We start from the raw sequence: 14341 nt of genomic DNA on the forward strand, positions 1-14341 counted from the left end.
AATGAACATACAAATAAATTACCATTAAAGGGAACTTTATTTAAAATAAAAAGTAGTAGAACTTTTGAAACTGGGGTACTGACAGCAAAGCCAACAGGATGGAAATGCGGCCTATCAAACACTACCAATCTCCGTTGTTTTTTCTTTTTTAAGGGGCTGGGGGGGGGCAGCAGGGAGACTGGGTAGAAGAGTCTAAGGTAAGGAAGGATCATAATTTGACCCCAGGGGTACACTAGTCCACAGTGTCCAAAAAGTCACATTTTAATAAAGATCCCCCTGAACTAATCTATGTATCGTTTGCTTTTCTATTGAAGACCACTGGTGATGTGTGAACGAGCAGGAAGGCTTAAAAATCACTACCGTTGGGTTGCCTGGATAGCTCAATGGGTTAAAGCCTCTGCCTTCTGCTCGGGTCATGATCCCAGAGTCCTGGGATCGAGCCCCGCATCAAGCATTCTGCTCAGCGGGGAGCCTGCTTCCTCCTCTCTCTCTCTCTGTCTGCCTCTCCACCTACTTGAGATCTGTCTGTCAAATAAATATATAAGAATCTTAAAAAAAAAAAAATCACTACTTTTTATTCCCCAAAGGTATTATATAAACAGAAATTCAATCTCTAATACAATGCAAACCCGACCCAGGAGTTCTTGCTTAGTTTACTAGCTACTGACGCCAGCTACGGCGCCTCCCAGTCAGACGGGTGCTCTGATGGAGCAGCTTGCCAGGCATCGGGCCTGATCATCTGTCCCTTTTCTGAATGGGGAGTCTTCCGCCACTGCTCCCGACAGTATACACAGCTGTAAGTAACTTCCCCTTCCCGGCCCACCAAAGCATTTGGTAGAAGAGTAGATTCTATAGAAACGAGGGCAGATTCTAGACCTGTGCTTGAATGGAGCATCACAAAACTGCTAACATCCACGGGCACTGCCCAGAGATGCCACCCTTTCTGAGTACCTGCAATGAACACGAAGACAAGGAAGGTACCAACTACCCCCGCCGCATACCCCGTGTCTTCCCAGCGCCCTCACTCTGCTCCATTTTCCTTCTCTCTCTTTCCACAGCCCCGCAGTCTAAGCTTCCAGCTTGTCGGTAACACTCCTGGGCCCTGCTGAGTCCCCGCAGGGCTCCCGGGGTCAGGAAAATTGCTTCTAATATTCCAGGAACATTTTATTTTAGGTCAATTAGTGAAGTGCGAACTTACCACTTGTTTCTCACATGCTGCTGCTGCTGAAGGGGCGGCGGCGGCGGCCACGGCCACGGTCTGTCTCCCCAGTCCTGTGGTGTTGGTGCAATCAGGTGCTGCTGCTTTAGCACCCGGCAAGTAGACTGGAGGGGGCCCGGCTTTAGGGGCCGTTCTGGAGTGAAACAGGGAATGATTACAGGGATAGGAGAACGAACGTGAAGGGTGCTGGCTGGGAGGTCTTTGTTTCCAGCCTGTTTTGAGCTGGTTATGGATTGGGGTGGCTGGGGGGTGATATGGAGGCGGTGGGGGGGGCAAGGGCGGATGGAAGGCCACAAAGGAGTCCAGGTCTGGAAACATGGTTTCTGCCGTCGGGGTACTGTTGACGCGGCACCGCCCGGACTGTCGCATTGTCAAGAGTGGACTTTCATCCCCGAAACGTTCATCCGGAAAGAACTTGTGAGGATTCTAAGGAAGATTTAAAACAAACAAACAAACAAACAAAAAGGACATTAGCAAACTTCCTAGATAGAAATTTAGAGGCTGAGAGCATTAAGTGAGATCCTAAGAAAACCAAATTCAACAAGAGTAAAAGGCAGAATATATTCCCCTAGGCCAGAAGCCCAAGAAAAAATTACTTTAATAAAAGCACAGAAGGATGTAGTGGAGGCTCTCCAGCCTCTCATAGGACCATCAAGGAGAGCTGCGTAACTAAATATTCCAGCAAGCAGGCCGGTAATCTCTTGCAAGATTATGTGATAATGCAAAAGCAGGAAATAAAACCTAATTCAAATGTGTCTTTGCGGAGAAAATAAAATTAAGTGCCGAAGGAAGAAATGGCATACAAGTGAGGACCCTTCTTGAATTTTCTGACGCAACATCTACTCTGTCTGAAATAAAAACTGTAAAATACTCAATCCTTTCCTGTTACATGTAACTCAGTATGATTAGTATTTTGATAAACATTATATAACAATACTTAACACTTTTATACATGTTAAGATATCAAACGAAGATACAATTTAGAATGGCAAAAGGGCAAGAAATGAATAGAAAACAAGACTATTTCAGGGATGGAAACCACGGCAAAAAATGAAAATTAGAACCAGCCTGCCAACACCACACCGCTCTCCCCTTTGAAGACTCAGGCTAAACAAGCCTGGAGTCAGTGGCAAAAAAAACTCAATCACTTGACCAGACAAAATTAAATTTTATTTTAGGCTCTGATTTCACGGCTGTGAACGGACTACTTTGCACGTTCTTCCTTCATTGCAAAACCGATGCTACAGCTCTGGTACTTGGTAAGAAATGAGTTTTTTCCCCTGCTCGTTAAAAAAAAAGAAAAGCATTCATTCCCTGATTCTCATGCTTACAGGATTTGTAACATTGTGCAAAAAATGTCTTCTCATCTGGAGGAGGGGAGAAGTGGAAGAAGGGCATCTGGCACATAGGTCAAGCCCGTCGTACTCCACAACCTGAGATCTAGAGACCCAAAGAGGGACGGAGAGCAGTGGCGGGTCCGAGTTTCCTACTTCCTCTTTCATCTTTGATAGGGATGCACACCATGAACTTTCAGTGGGCCTGTTAGGCATAAGAGACACAGCTGCTTCCACACGGGACCTCTTATCTTCACAACATCCACTCTACTGGTACGAAATGGATACTTGGAGTGGTTGGTCCAAGTTAACTAACTGATAAGCAGCAGAGCCAAGATGTAAATTCAACTCTCCCTCCAGAGTCTGTGCGCTCCGTCTACCCCGCACACAGCCTCTCCTGGGGGTGAGGTGGGGGTGTGTGGGGATGGAGTGCTGCGGACTGGACTTCAGCTATCACAGACCCTCGACGCAGCAAAAGGGAATGCACTAAGAAACAGACGCACGCCGCGAGGTCTCCTTGAGAATCTGAAATTCTGTCTGCATGAGGATCAAGGTTCCTGTTTCACCTAGTCAAATCCCACCTGCAAGAGCTCAGCGGCAGCGTCCGCGAGACCAAACTCTCTTAAGACTCGAATTTGAATTTCGTAGCTGACCGTGGCGCCTTCCCCACAGTTGAGTGCGTAGGCTCTCTGCACTTGCTCGGTGTGCCGCAGCTCCTGCAGACGTCTGACCATGTCTTTCATAATGAGGAGACGAGGAACTGAAAGAAGAAAACGTTGGTTCGCAAAACACCGGAGCTGCATGCAAGACCAGCCACCGAGCACAAGGAAGCACGCATGTGTTCTGCATTAGGATCTTCTTGTACATTTGTTGATAGCTTTTTAATTTCCTGGGAACAGTAATTTATTTGCTGCCTAGAGAAGGGGAACCCTGAGTGGAGTCTGGAAAAGGGAGAGAAAACCAGGCAGGTAAAAAACGGAGAGTGAAAGCACATGTCTCAAGCAGAAGGACCAGGCACATGTCAAACAAGCAGGTGACACACAGCACGGCACGAGCAGCCGGCCCCACTAGTAGCTGAGGGTTCAGAGGTACAAGCAGGAAGAATATGACGAGAGAAGGTGAGAAAGATGGTCAGAGCAGATCACGAATGACCCTGCATGTCACGGTAAGAACTGACACTGTATCTTGGGTACAACAGGAGTTGCCTGTGCCGGGGAATGACGGGATGAGAGCAGAGCAGTGAGGTAGTCCGCATACTCTGAGAGCAGGATAAAGCAGGGTTTGGCAAGCTACAGCTGGGAGAGTGAATCTATCCTGCCTCCTGGTTTGTAAATAAAGTTTTACTGACACATGGCTACACCCACTTGTTTCGGTAGCGTCTGTGGCTGCTTCTGATGGCACAGTTGAGTAGCTGCGATGGGCACTGCAGAGCCATCAAAGCCTAAAATATCTACATAATGGCCCTCCAAGAAAAACGTGCTGAGCCCTGGTGTAAACGCCAGAATGGGAGTAAGGGTAGAGGCAGGAGCAGTTAGGAACCTGAACTAAGGCTGTAGCGGGGGGGCTGGGGAATAGGTGACACCATCTATATATAAATGTCTAAGAGACAAACTGCCCAGACTGGCCACCGGCTACGATTTCTGGGGAAAATGGAGCTATCATTTACTGAGCGCTTAACTTTGTGCCTGGCGAACTCCTAAGCATCTTACTCATGGTACTTCCTCAAATCTTCCTAACAACCCTAGAAAGGAGATATTATATCCCTTTTGTAGGCAAGGAAATTAATGCTCAGGGAAGCAGGTTATTTTGTCAAAAGTCACACCAATAAAGTGGCAGAGCCAGGACATGAGCCTTACTGGCATCTTCTCCAATAAGCTATATGGCTTCCTTCAGAGCGAGGTGAACAAGGAAGAGGGAAGGATCAGAAAACACCAGAACAGGACGAGGCCTTGTTAAGCAAGACAACAAAGATGCCTTATTTTTCTGAACATACTTAATTGTGAACACTCTGGGCTTTTTAGGTTTAGTCCTAAGATTAAATTATGCTGCTATTCAATTGTATTAACTCACGCTGATAAAAACTGGGCCAATGACCCATAGCTTCAATATTCTGCAACAATCAGCTCCAGTAATATTTCTCTTCCCATGGTTGTCCAGTGTATACTTTAAAGAAATGATGGGCAGTATTTTGTCCATAGTGGCCAGATCTGTTAAGGCCAACAGTCGATTAGACATTAGTCCCAGAATAAAATGTATGTGTTCAATTAAAAGTTCTGATATTCTTTTATTTGTCCTTAATTGAAACAGACATTTATAAATAGCAGATGAATGGTGCCATTTCTAACAATGCCATAGTTCTCTGATGTTTTTAAATCTTGAAGTAGTAACTGGCTAGAGCTATAGAGCTATAAAATTTCTGACCTCCAGATCACTATGGATTTTCTTACCTTAAAAACTGACACTTGAGTCCTTTGGATAAAATCAACATTAACGATGCTTAGAAAATTTTGGACATAACAGTTATATCTCTAACTGTGGGCAATTTCCTCAATGTCACAACAGAAGCCTGTGCTACAACAGAATTCACAGAGCAGATTCTGGGAAGCTGGATGGATCTCTAGGAAACCAACAGCGATGATCACATTTGGGAGCACATGTCTAGACTCAAACATACAAGTTTAGAACTCTCCTGAAAGAGTCTTATGTGAACAATGCTTTTACAGTGATGAAAAATCTGAATTCTGTTGAACTAGGGGTTCTCAACAGGAAGTGATTTTGCCCCCATAGAACACATTTAGCGAAGTCTAGAAACACAAAAATGATTCCAAAAGGTTGTCACAAAGGAGCGTGTGTGTATGTGTGGGTGTGCGTGCTTGTGCATGCTACTGGCTACTAGGTATAGGCCCAGGATGCTGTTGAACACCATTCAGTGCACAGGACAGCCCCCTCAACAAAGAATTGTGTCAAGACGCCCAAAGTTGAGAAACCCTGGGCTAACTGGGAATCTGGACACACCTGTTACTGGAAAATAAAATATGAAACCAAAAAACCTAGCTTATTAAGTATTAATTCTTTAACGAGAACAATGCATAATGGATATTGGAAAGTGGAAAGAATTAGCACATATAAAAAGGCTACAAAAATGATCAGATTAGGGACACCTGGGTGGCTCAGTCGTTGGGCATCTGCCTTTGGCTCAGGTCATGGTGTCAGGGTCCTAGGATCGAGCCCCACATCGGGCTCCCTGCTCAGTGGGGAGCCTGCTTCTCCCTCTCCCACTCCCCCTGCTTGTGTTCCCTCCCTCACTGTGTCTCTCTCTCTGTCAAATAAATAAATAAATAAATAAATCCTTAAAAAGAAAAAGGGATCAGATTATTCATTTAAATATAAATGTCTGACAGAAGGCTGCCGTCTCACCTGGAATTTCATTGGCTACGACTGAAGGAGGGCTTGACTGGTGACTGCTGATCTGCTGGTGGCTCATCATGTGACAGCACTGTGGCACTGCGGTGTTGACCATGTAAAGCGTGTCTGGCACGTTGGACATTCTAACCATTCGCAAACGCACAAGATCTGTTTGCTCCACCATCATCTCATCCAGCACTGACTGAAATAACAGGTCAGTATTAACTCATCTCTATAAATCATGTTTGGGCCTTCATCATATAAAATGGGAATTAATTTATTTTCAGTGCATGAAGCTTAAAATTAATAGTGAAAGGAGAAAGAACCCCTACCTCTTTAATTTTTAAAGAATCTTTCTGTATCATCTTTGGAAAGAAATAAACATCTTCCAATTGTTTGCTTTTAATTAAAATATTCGAAATTTGAAGGAAGGTATAAAATTAGTCAGAAGGAAATTATACCTAAAGTTACTATAAAAACAATCTGTACATTGCTAAATATCAGATCCAGCAAGAAATGCTCAAAATACAAAATACTGAAGATCAATTTTAAATTCAACAGAGCTATATATAAACTCAATTGTTAAGTTAGTTTCAGATGAATCTCCACAAACCACAGGGTGGCCAAAATGATGTAATGTATAAATCTTTCCCACATTTCCCGGGGGCAATTTTCTACTTAAATCTGGGGTCAGCTGTCAGGGAATAGGGAAGTCCCAGGAGGAGTATTTGATTAGCTCCCGGCTGCCCCATTCTGAGGGAGCAGAATACAGGGTCATTTATTACAAACCTTTTATCACCAGAAGCCTTTGGTAAAGGCCTCTCCTAAGCTCTGACAATCACAATGAGAAAAAAATTAAGGTAACTTAATTCTATACCGAAACACAATGCTTTGCCGTTAATTTGTTTCATTAAACTTAATGGTGATTTCTGACTTTCAAAGAGTTAGTCAGTTCCTCAAAAGGCCATCCCAAAGTTCTAATGGCCAGATACAGCTAATAAACATCACAGATTCCATTTTCACATTACCATATTTTCTTGGAGTTCTTCGTATTATAATATACAATTTACTTAACACGCCTGAAATTTTATCTTAGTTTTGTGCACTTATTCTAAAACTAAACATAACTTCCAATGATCAGCCATTACAGAAACACATTATAAGAAACCATGTCATTTCTCTACTTTAAGAAAGACAAAATGTGTGCAATCTTCTTTCAGAACATTTTTCCCATCTTGAAGATCACGAAATACTATTATTTTAGTAAAATTTATTTTTTTTCCCAAATTAACAATTTGCAATGCAACTAAGAGGAGAAAAATGTAAAATGCAATTCAACATGACCTAAGTTCTAAGAACATGCTTGATAATTAAACATTTCAGACAACTACTCCCGTGAGTAGTTGAACTAGAGTTTACTTTCACTTTCCCTATTACTGGGTATTTAGGCAATTTCTAAACATGTTTACAATACCAAAATGAGTATCTTTGTGCTTATAGTTTGTAAAATGTACTCTAATATCTTAAAATGATTTTCATTACCTTTGCTTCCTCCACATAGGGAGAGAACAGTCGAGGACGAACATATATTCCAGCATTTTTTTGCCGTAACCAGGCATTTGATTTTCCACCTTCTGTTGCAGGAAGCATATCCGATGGAGGAGTACTAATCAAGCCTCTTTTCATCTTGAAAAAAATTATTTTTTAGATGAACTAGAGATTTGTGTAGACCTAGGTTACTACTAAGATAAAAAAAACTATACCTATAAATCATGAAAATTTAGGAATATATGTGAAATTTCAAAGTACTCCAAATGTTTAAGAATATTTAAAGGATTCAGCAATAAAAAGGTACTATAATTCACCACTTTCCTCTATACAGAGGAATGATACTTTTAAAACAAGAGCTATAGTAATTAAAAATAGAATGAGTTGGACTAGTTTTCAGAACTTTTAATGAAAACCAATTTCTATTTTTTTCCCTTACTCATCTAGAAACGGATTCCATCTCCACCCGAGACAAAACAAGAACATCTTCTTGGGCCTGTATCTATAGTACAAGGATGCAGGCTGTCTGCCTGGTGGTTAGGGACAAGGAGCTTTAGGGGAAGCAGATGGGACACAAATCCCTAATTCCCATTTAACAGCCACGTGACCATGGACATGTCCTTTTATCTGGACCTCACTTTAAGGGCTCCCAGATGGCCCTGGAGACGGGACACAGCATGACTAACTAAATGTGGTGGCCCTGTTGTTTTCTTGTCTGTGCTAGGAGAAAATAAAGCAAGCACCTACAGCTTGTTTAGGTGGTTCTAAGGATTAATGATGGTAATGCAGGTAATGCACTCAGCACGTACCACACACCAAGAGTGTTTTATGCTTAACAGCCATTATTAGCAAACTTTCACTGGGGACTTCTGGGTGAACCATGGAATTAAGAACAGAGATATGTATTTTCTAAGTCTACTAAACCAAAGTTCTAAATTATTTTTCTAAACCAAATTCAGGGCTCAATTAGGTTTGTGTTCCAGGTTTTGTTTTTTAAAAGATTTTACTTATTTATTTGAGAGAGAGCACGAGAGAGAGAAACCTCATGTGTGCACAAACAAGCAGTAGGGAGGGGCAGAGGGAGAGGGAGAAGCAGGCTACCCGCTAAGCACGGAGCCTGATGTGGAGGGGCTCGATCCCAGAACCTGAGCCAAAGGCAGATGCTTAACCGACTGAGCCACCCAGGCACCCAGTTAAAATTGTTTTTAACTAATAAAATATAGCATTAGATAGTATTTAGAAAACAGAGAAAAACTCCCAACTCTAATCTACTCCAACTGTAATAATGCTTATATATATTTCCTGTCAGTCTTTTTCAAATGGATTTTTACATAATTGAATTCTAGAACACATAAAAATGCATTATTTTGTATTCTTCTTTCTGAAATTATATTCTATCATTAGCATTTTTTGTGGTGCTATATTAGCCTTTATAACCACTGTTCAGGGCAGCAAAATATTCTGTTGAGTAGTTGTACTATATTTTAGTTTATTTTTTCTGTTGTTACACATTTAAGTGGTTTCCAAATATTTAAGGACTATGCTACTAATGTATCAGTTATAGTTCCCCTATGGGGTGGTAGTATTATTTCAAAAAATACTGACTTAATAGGTGAAAAAAATAGTAACTTACGGCTTTGTTTTGCCTTCTTTGGTGTGTGTGATTACTAGTTAAACTGAACATTTTTTCTAATCAGAAGTATAATAAATATTTAATTATTTTCGTCTACTTTTTCCATGTTTCAACTTAATATTTAATTCTGTAATCTAACAGGATTAATTTTGGGTGCAAGTGAAATGAAGGTTTAACTTTAAAGAAATTCCCTCAGCTCACCAGTTAGTCCAGCACCACAATGATTCACTGATTTCTGACAGATTATTAAATGTTTAATTCTTATATAATTAATAAGGGTCTTTTTCTGGGCTATTTTGTCTTGCCTGTTTTGCTAGCATTACAAGTTAGAGTAGTGGCTTTTGGTTTTTTTTTTTTTTTTTTTTTTTAAAGCAAGCTCTAGGCCCAACATGGGGGTCTGAACTCAGGACCCTGAGATCAAGAATTGTGTACTTAACCAACTGAGCCAGACAGGCTCAGACATCCCTAGAGTTTTAAAATACATTTTAAAGATTTTATTTATTTGAGAGATTGAGCAAGAGAACACAAGCAGGGAGAGAGGCAGAGGCAAAGGGAAAAGCAGGCTCTCTGCTGAGCAGGGAGCCCAAAGTGGGGCTCGATCCCAGGACCCCAGGATCATGACCTGAGCAGAAGGCAGACACTTAACCGATTGTGCCACTCAGATGCCCCTTAAAATATATTTTAAATTCTGGAAGAGTTATCCTTCCTTCATTATGTTCTCTTTAGAGAACTTAAAAAAGATTCTTATCAAACAAACAAATGAACACTGGCGGTGGGGGGGGCGGTGGGGAAGAAAACCAAGAAACAGACTCTTAACTACAGAGAACAAACTAATGGTTACCAGCAGGGAGGTAAGATGGGGGATGGGTGAAGCAGGTGCTGGGGATTAAGGAATGCACTTGCCACGAGCACTGGGTGTTGTATTTAAGTGATGAATCATGAAATTCCCCACCTGAAATGAATATTACACTGTACTTTAACTAAGTGGAATTTCAACAAAAACTTGGAGAGAAAATAAACAAATACATAAATAAAGCACTTGTACACAATGAAAAAATTCTTATCCAGTTTTTTCCAGATGACTTATGTTTCTTTTTTTTTTTTTAATTTTTTATTTTTTATAAACTTATATTTTTATCCCCAGGGGTACAGGTCTGTGAATCGCCAGGTTTACACACTTCACAGCACTCCAGATGACTTATGTTTCTGAGCAGCTAAAAAAACTATGATGATGTCTATAAGCATTGCTTTAAAGTTATAAACCAATACGTGTAGAAATAATACTTATATATTTATTTTTTGCATCCATTACTTGAAGAATTCTATTAGCTTAAAAAATTCACTTGACAAAACTATGAACGTAATATAATCAGCTCCATTAATTTTTAACTGAAATACGATCATAAGATTCAGTCACCCTTTTCACATTGAACCAATCTCCTTTTTTGCTGACTTATTGCTGTGTTTGAAAAGTCTCCAGAGGTAATCTCCACCCTTTCCTTTTTGAATAGGATCTACTTGATCTCACTGAAAAGTGGCTGAAGTGACTCCCCCTAGATGATCTTCTTGCAAAAGTTAAGATGCTATACCCACTGAACTCTCACTCACCGGACCTTTACTTGGGCCAGTGATCAGCACAGCATGGCCCAGAACACAGATCTGTCTCTGTCCTCATGGACTTCACATTTTACAGTACTCTATTAGTAGAAATTATGTACAATGATTAAAAAAAAAAAAGATAAACCTGTACATTTTGGTGCATTATCTTTTAGTGAGAGATAAATGAAGAAAGGCACTTACTGCATCACTTAGGACTTCACTGTTAATAGGTAAGATGTGTTCAATTCGCACAAATGGTAAGAGAGAAGAAAGGATCTCTCTAAGCTCTTCGATGTCTAGGTCTCGTCTTTTTATGCCTCTTCTGTTCACACTATGGGCAGTGCCACTCAGCAAGTTTGGCTCTATGAGACAGAAAACAAAAGTCTTCAACCAAATCCAAATTTTTAAACTTTTTTCTCTAGTACACTTTTGGTAACATGCTATATACTTAAGTACATCTGCTTTAAAAAAGATTATAAATTATTTTTGCATCTTAAGTTTACTTACTAAAGATCTTCTTTGACAAAGACAAAGCATGATATCAACAGTAGGATAACTTTTTTTTATTGTTTTGCATTAAAAAATAAAGAATTCTTTTCCACATACTAACTCAAAGGAGAAAAGATGACAATCTATTAAAATCTAGTTTGACTAAAGGCTTCTTAAGCTTTCTAACTGCTGTGACCAGTTTTTAGTACAATTAAGGCATTACAGAGCAAGTGGCATTAGTTACTGTGTGTTATCAGTATACTCACTAGGCTACCATGTTTACCAGCAATTTAGTAAGATACTAATTACCTGGTATCTCAAGCAGCAAAACTTAATGTGTACTGTATTTAACTTTTTGTGATAGTCCCCTAAATTTCTATAATATGGGATTGTTGCTGCATAAAACTGAACACTTAGATCTCTGACATGCAATATATTCCCACTGTCTAGGGCAGAGAGTAAAGGTTTTCTTCATTAGGTATCAGTGAAAGAAGATCTGATACATATAAGCTTATAAACATTGAGTGGAAAAGAGAAATTACTAAAATTTTGGGAACCTTTAATCATATCTATAATCTAGGGGCTATATATATATATTTTTTATTTTTGCTGTATTTTTTTTCTTAAAAAAAAAATCTTTAAATTCCTAAATATAAGTGCTATATTTTTTGCAAGCACTCTATAGGCAAATAGGCATTTCCCTTAAATCATGTGATAGACACATGGAGAGAGAGAGAGAAGAAATAATTGTTTTTTTTGAGAAGCTAAGCTTTTTCTGGTATCATTCAAGACAAAATTATTGCAAGCATGTGGAAAAGGGTAATTTTCTCTTGCTTTGCTATGATTTGGCTTCATACTTACACAAAGCGCTGCTTTTCAAAAAAATTTTCCCCTTAAAATAGTGGCATCCTGTTTTCAAATGAAATCTTATATAAAACTTCCAAATATGTAACAGGTTAGGGCAGAACCTTTTTATGAAGGTGACAAAAAAGCATAGCCTGAGGTGCTTCGGTTCCTCCTCAACCCTGGGGAAGGGCCTTCTGTTCTAATCCCATCAGGAAACTATATATTTTAAGGGAAATCTTATCAAGGATGCTCATTATTTGCCCAAAATAAAAATGACACTCCCTCATTACCAACCTTACATCAGTGAACAAGCCTATGGCCTATAAGGATTATGCAGCATTATATACAATTAATTCTTGTTGGAGTAGTCCTATTCCATAAGGTCAGTATAAACAATTAGCAAATACTGAACCACTATTCCTATGAGAAACACAGGGTTAGGCTCCTGTGAGCTTCTGGTCACAACAGTTTTATCAGCCTATCAAGACATAACCTTGTTTTATGTGTTTCTGTTTAAAGACACCTTATTACTATATACTGTTAATTCACGAACACTGCACTCATAGCCAACAGAACTGTCACTCTTTTTTTTTTTTTTTTTTTTTTTTTTTTTTTTTTAAAGATTTTATTTATTTATTTGACAGAGAGAGAGATGACAAGCAGGCAGAGAGGCAGGCAGAGAGAGAGGGGGAAGCAGGCTCCCCGTCGAGCAGAGAGCCCGATGCGGGGCTCGATCCCAGGACCCTGAGATCATGAACTGAGCCGAAGGCAGCGGCTTAATCCACTGAGCCATCCAGGCGCCCAGCACTTGTTACTCTTATCTGAATAAGCTTACTTAACGCCTAGTTTCTGTGTAAGGGACATCACAACCTTCCTGTGCTTGGAAATATCATACAGAACTAAAAGTTATAATGGGAGGCCAGTTTGATCAGTAAGATCACCAAAAAAAACCCAAACAAAAAAAACCCAAAAGCAAAAAACCAAACAAAAAAAACCAAACCCATAAAATATGAAAAACATGACACGATTTTGAATGGACTGAAAAGGACACTTGTTTGCAGTATGAGAACTGATATAAGAAGGCAGACTGTCACCCTGTTCCACCTGAAGTTGAGAACACGTGCATCAGGGGACTCAAATATTTTTTTTGTCATTCTGAACATGTCTGCAATGGACCATGAAAGTAATGTAGGTACTGATTTGGAGGGGGGTAGAAGTAAATTTTAGCAGGTAGGTGAATTTGCAAATACAGAATCTGCAAATATGGATAGATGGTACACTGGCATTTCAAAAAGTCCCAAATTAACATCAGTGTTTAATATTAAAAACAATTCACATCTGAGAACTGCTAAAAGCTTTTTTTGTAGGCCATGGAGAAATAAATTAGCAGGAGAAATTAGATGTTTTGAAAGGCAGGTTTAGCTTGAAATTTTTATTATCTTGAAATGTGACAGAACTCAATAAATGCACTAAAAATTCATCATTGACTTGAACCCTTTAAATAGGTGAGCTTCATGATATGTAAAAAAGATCTAAAAAGCAATCAAAGAATGACAGGAAAGGAAAACCTGTATTTAATTTTTCTGATTAAAATGTTTTGAAAAGAAATGTTTTGATTTGGGCTTGCTGTATGGAGGAACACAACATTCTATGAGGGAAGGAGCATTATAAGATCAGTCTCCACCTCTTCTGCAATATCCCCAGTTGGAAGTCATTCAAAAGCATTATTTTTCCTTTACCTTTCACAAAATTTAAAAATAAATTTTTTGGGGGGGTTACTAGTCATATATTTTTTAATTGAGGTAAAGTTGACATAACATAAACCTCATCATTTTAACCATTTTATTTATTTATTTATTTTAAAAGATTTTATTTATTTATTTGACAGAGAGAGATCACAAGTAGGTGGAGAGGCAGGCAGAGAGAGAGAGAGGGAGGGAAGCAGGCTCCCTGCTGAGCAGAGAGCCCGATGTGGGACTCGATCCCAGGACCCTGAGATTATGACCTGAGCGGAAGGCAGCGGCTTAACCCACTAAGCCACCCAGGCACCCCTCATTTTAACCATTTTAAAATGTACAATTTAGTCAGTGACTTCTAGTATATTTAAAATGTTATATGTACATCACCACTACCTAATCCCTAAGCATTTCCATCAAAAATACGCTTTAGGGCGCCTGGGTGGCTCAGTTGGTTGGACGACTGCCTTCGGCTCAGGTCATGATCCTGGAGTCCCGGGATCGAGTCCCACATCAGGCTCCCAGCTCCATG

General features: G+C 39.9%; 1 protein-coding gene across 2 annotated transcripts in view; it reads right to left on the reverse strand.

Annotated features, from left to right (window-relative positions):
• The window catches only part of BTBD7 (BTB domain containing 7), a 79731-nt gene that overhangs the window by 6062 nt on the left and 59328 nt on the right, over positions 1-14341 (reverse strand). For both annotated transcript variants that reach the window (XM_059182953.1, XM_059182954.1), the window contains exons 6-10: positions 10940-11100; positions 7501-7644; positions 5971-6160; positions 3135-3313; positions 1199-1645 (exon numbers count right to left, since the gene is read on the reverse strand). In XM_059182953.1, the coding sequence (XP_059038936.1) occupies positions 1199-1645; positions 3135-3313; positions 5971-6160; positions 7501-7644; positions 10940-11100 (1121 nt within the window). The remainder of the gene's footprint in view (positions 1-1198; positions 1646-3134; positions 3314-5970; positions 6161-7500; positions 7645-10939; positions 11101-14341) is intronic.

The sequence above is a fragment of the Mustela lutreola genome, chromosome 7, assembly GCF_030435805.1.
Source record: "Mustela lutreola isolate mMusLut2 chromosome 7, mMusLut2.pri, whole genome shotgun sequence".
NCBI lineage: Eukaryota > Metazoa > Chordata > Mammalia > Carnivora > Mustelidae > Mustela > Mustela lutreola.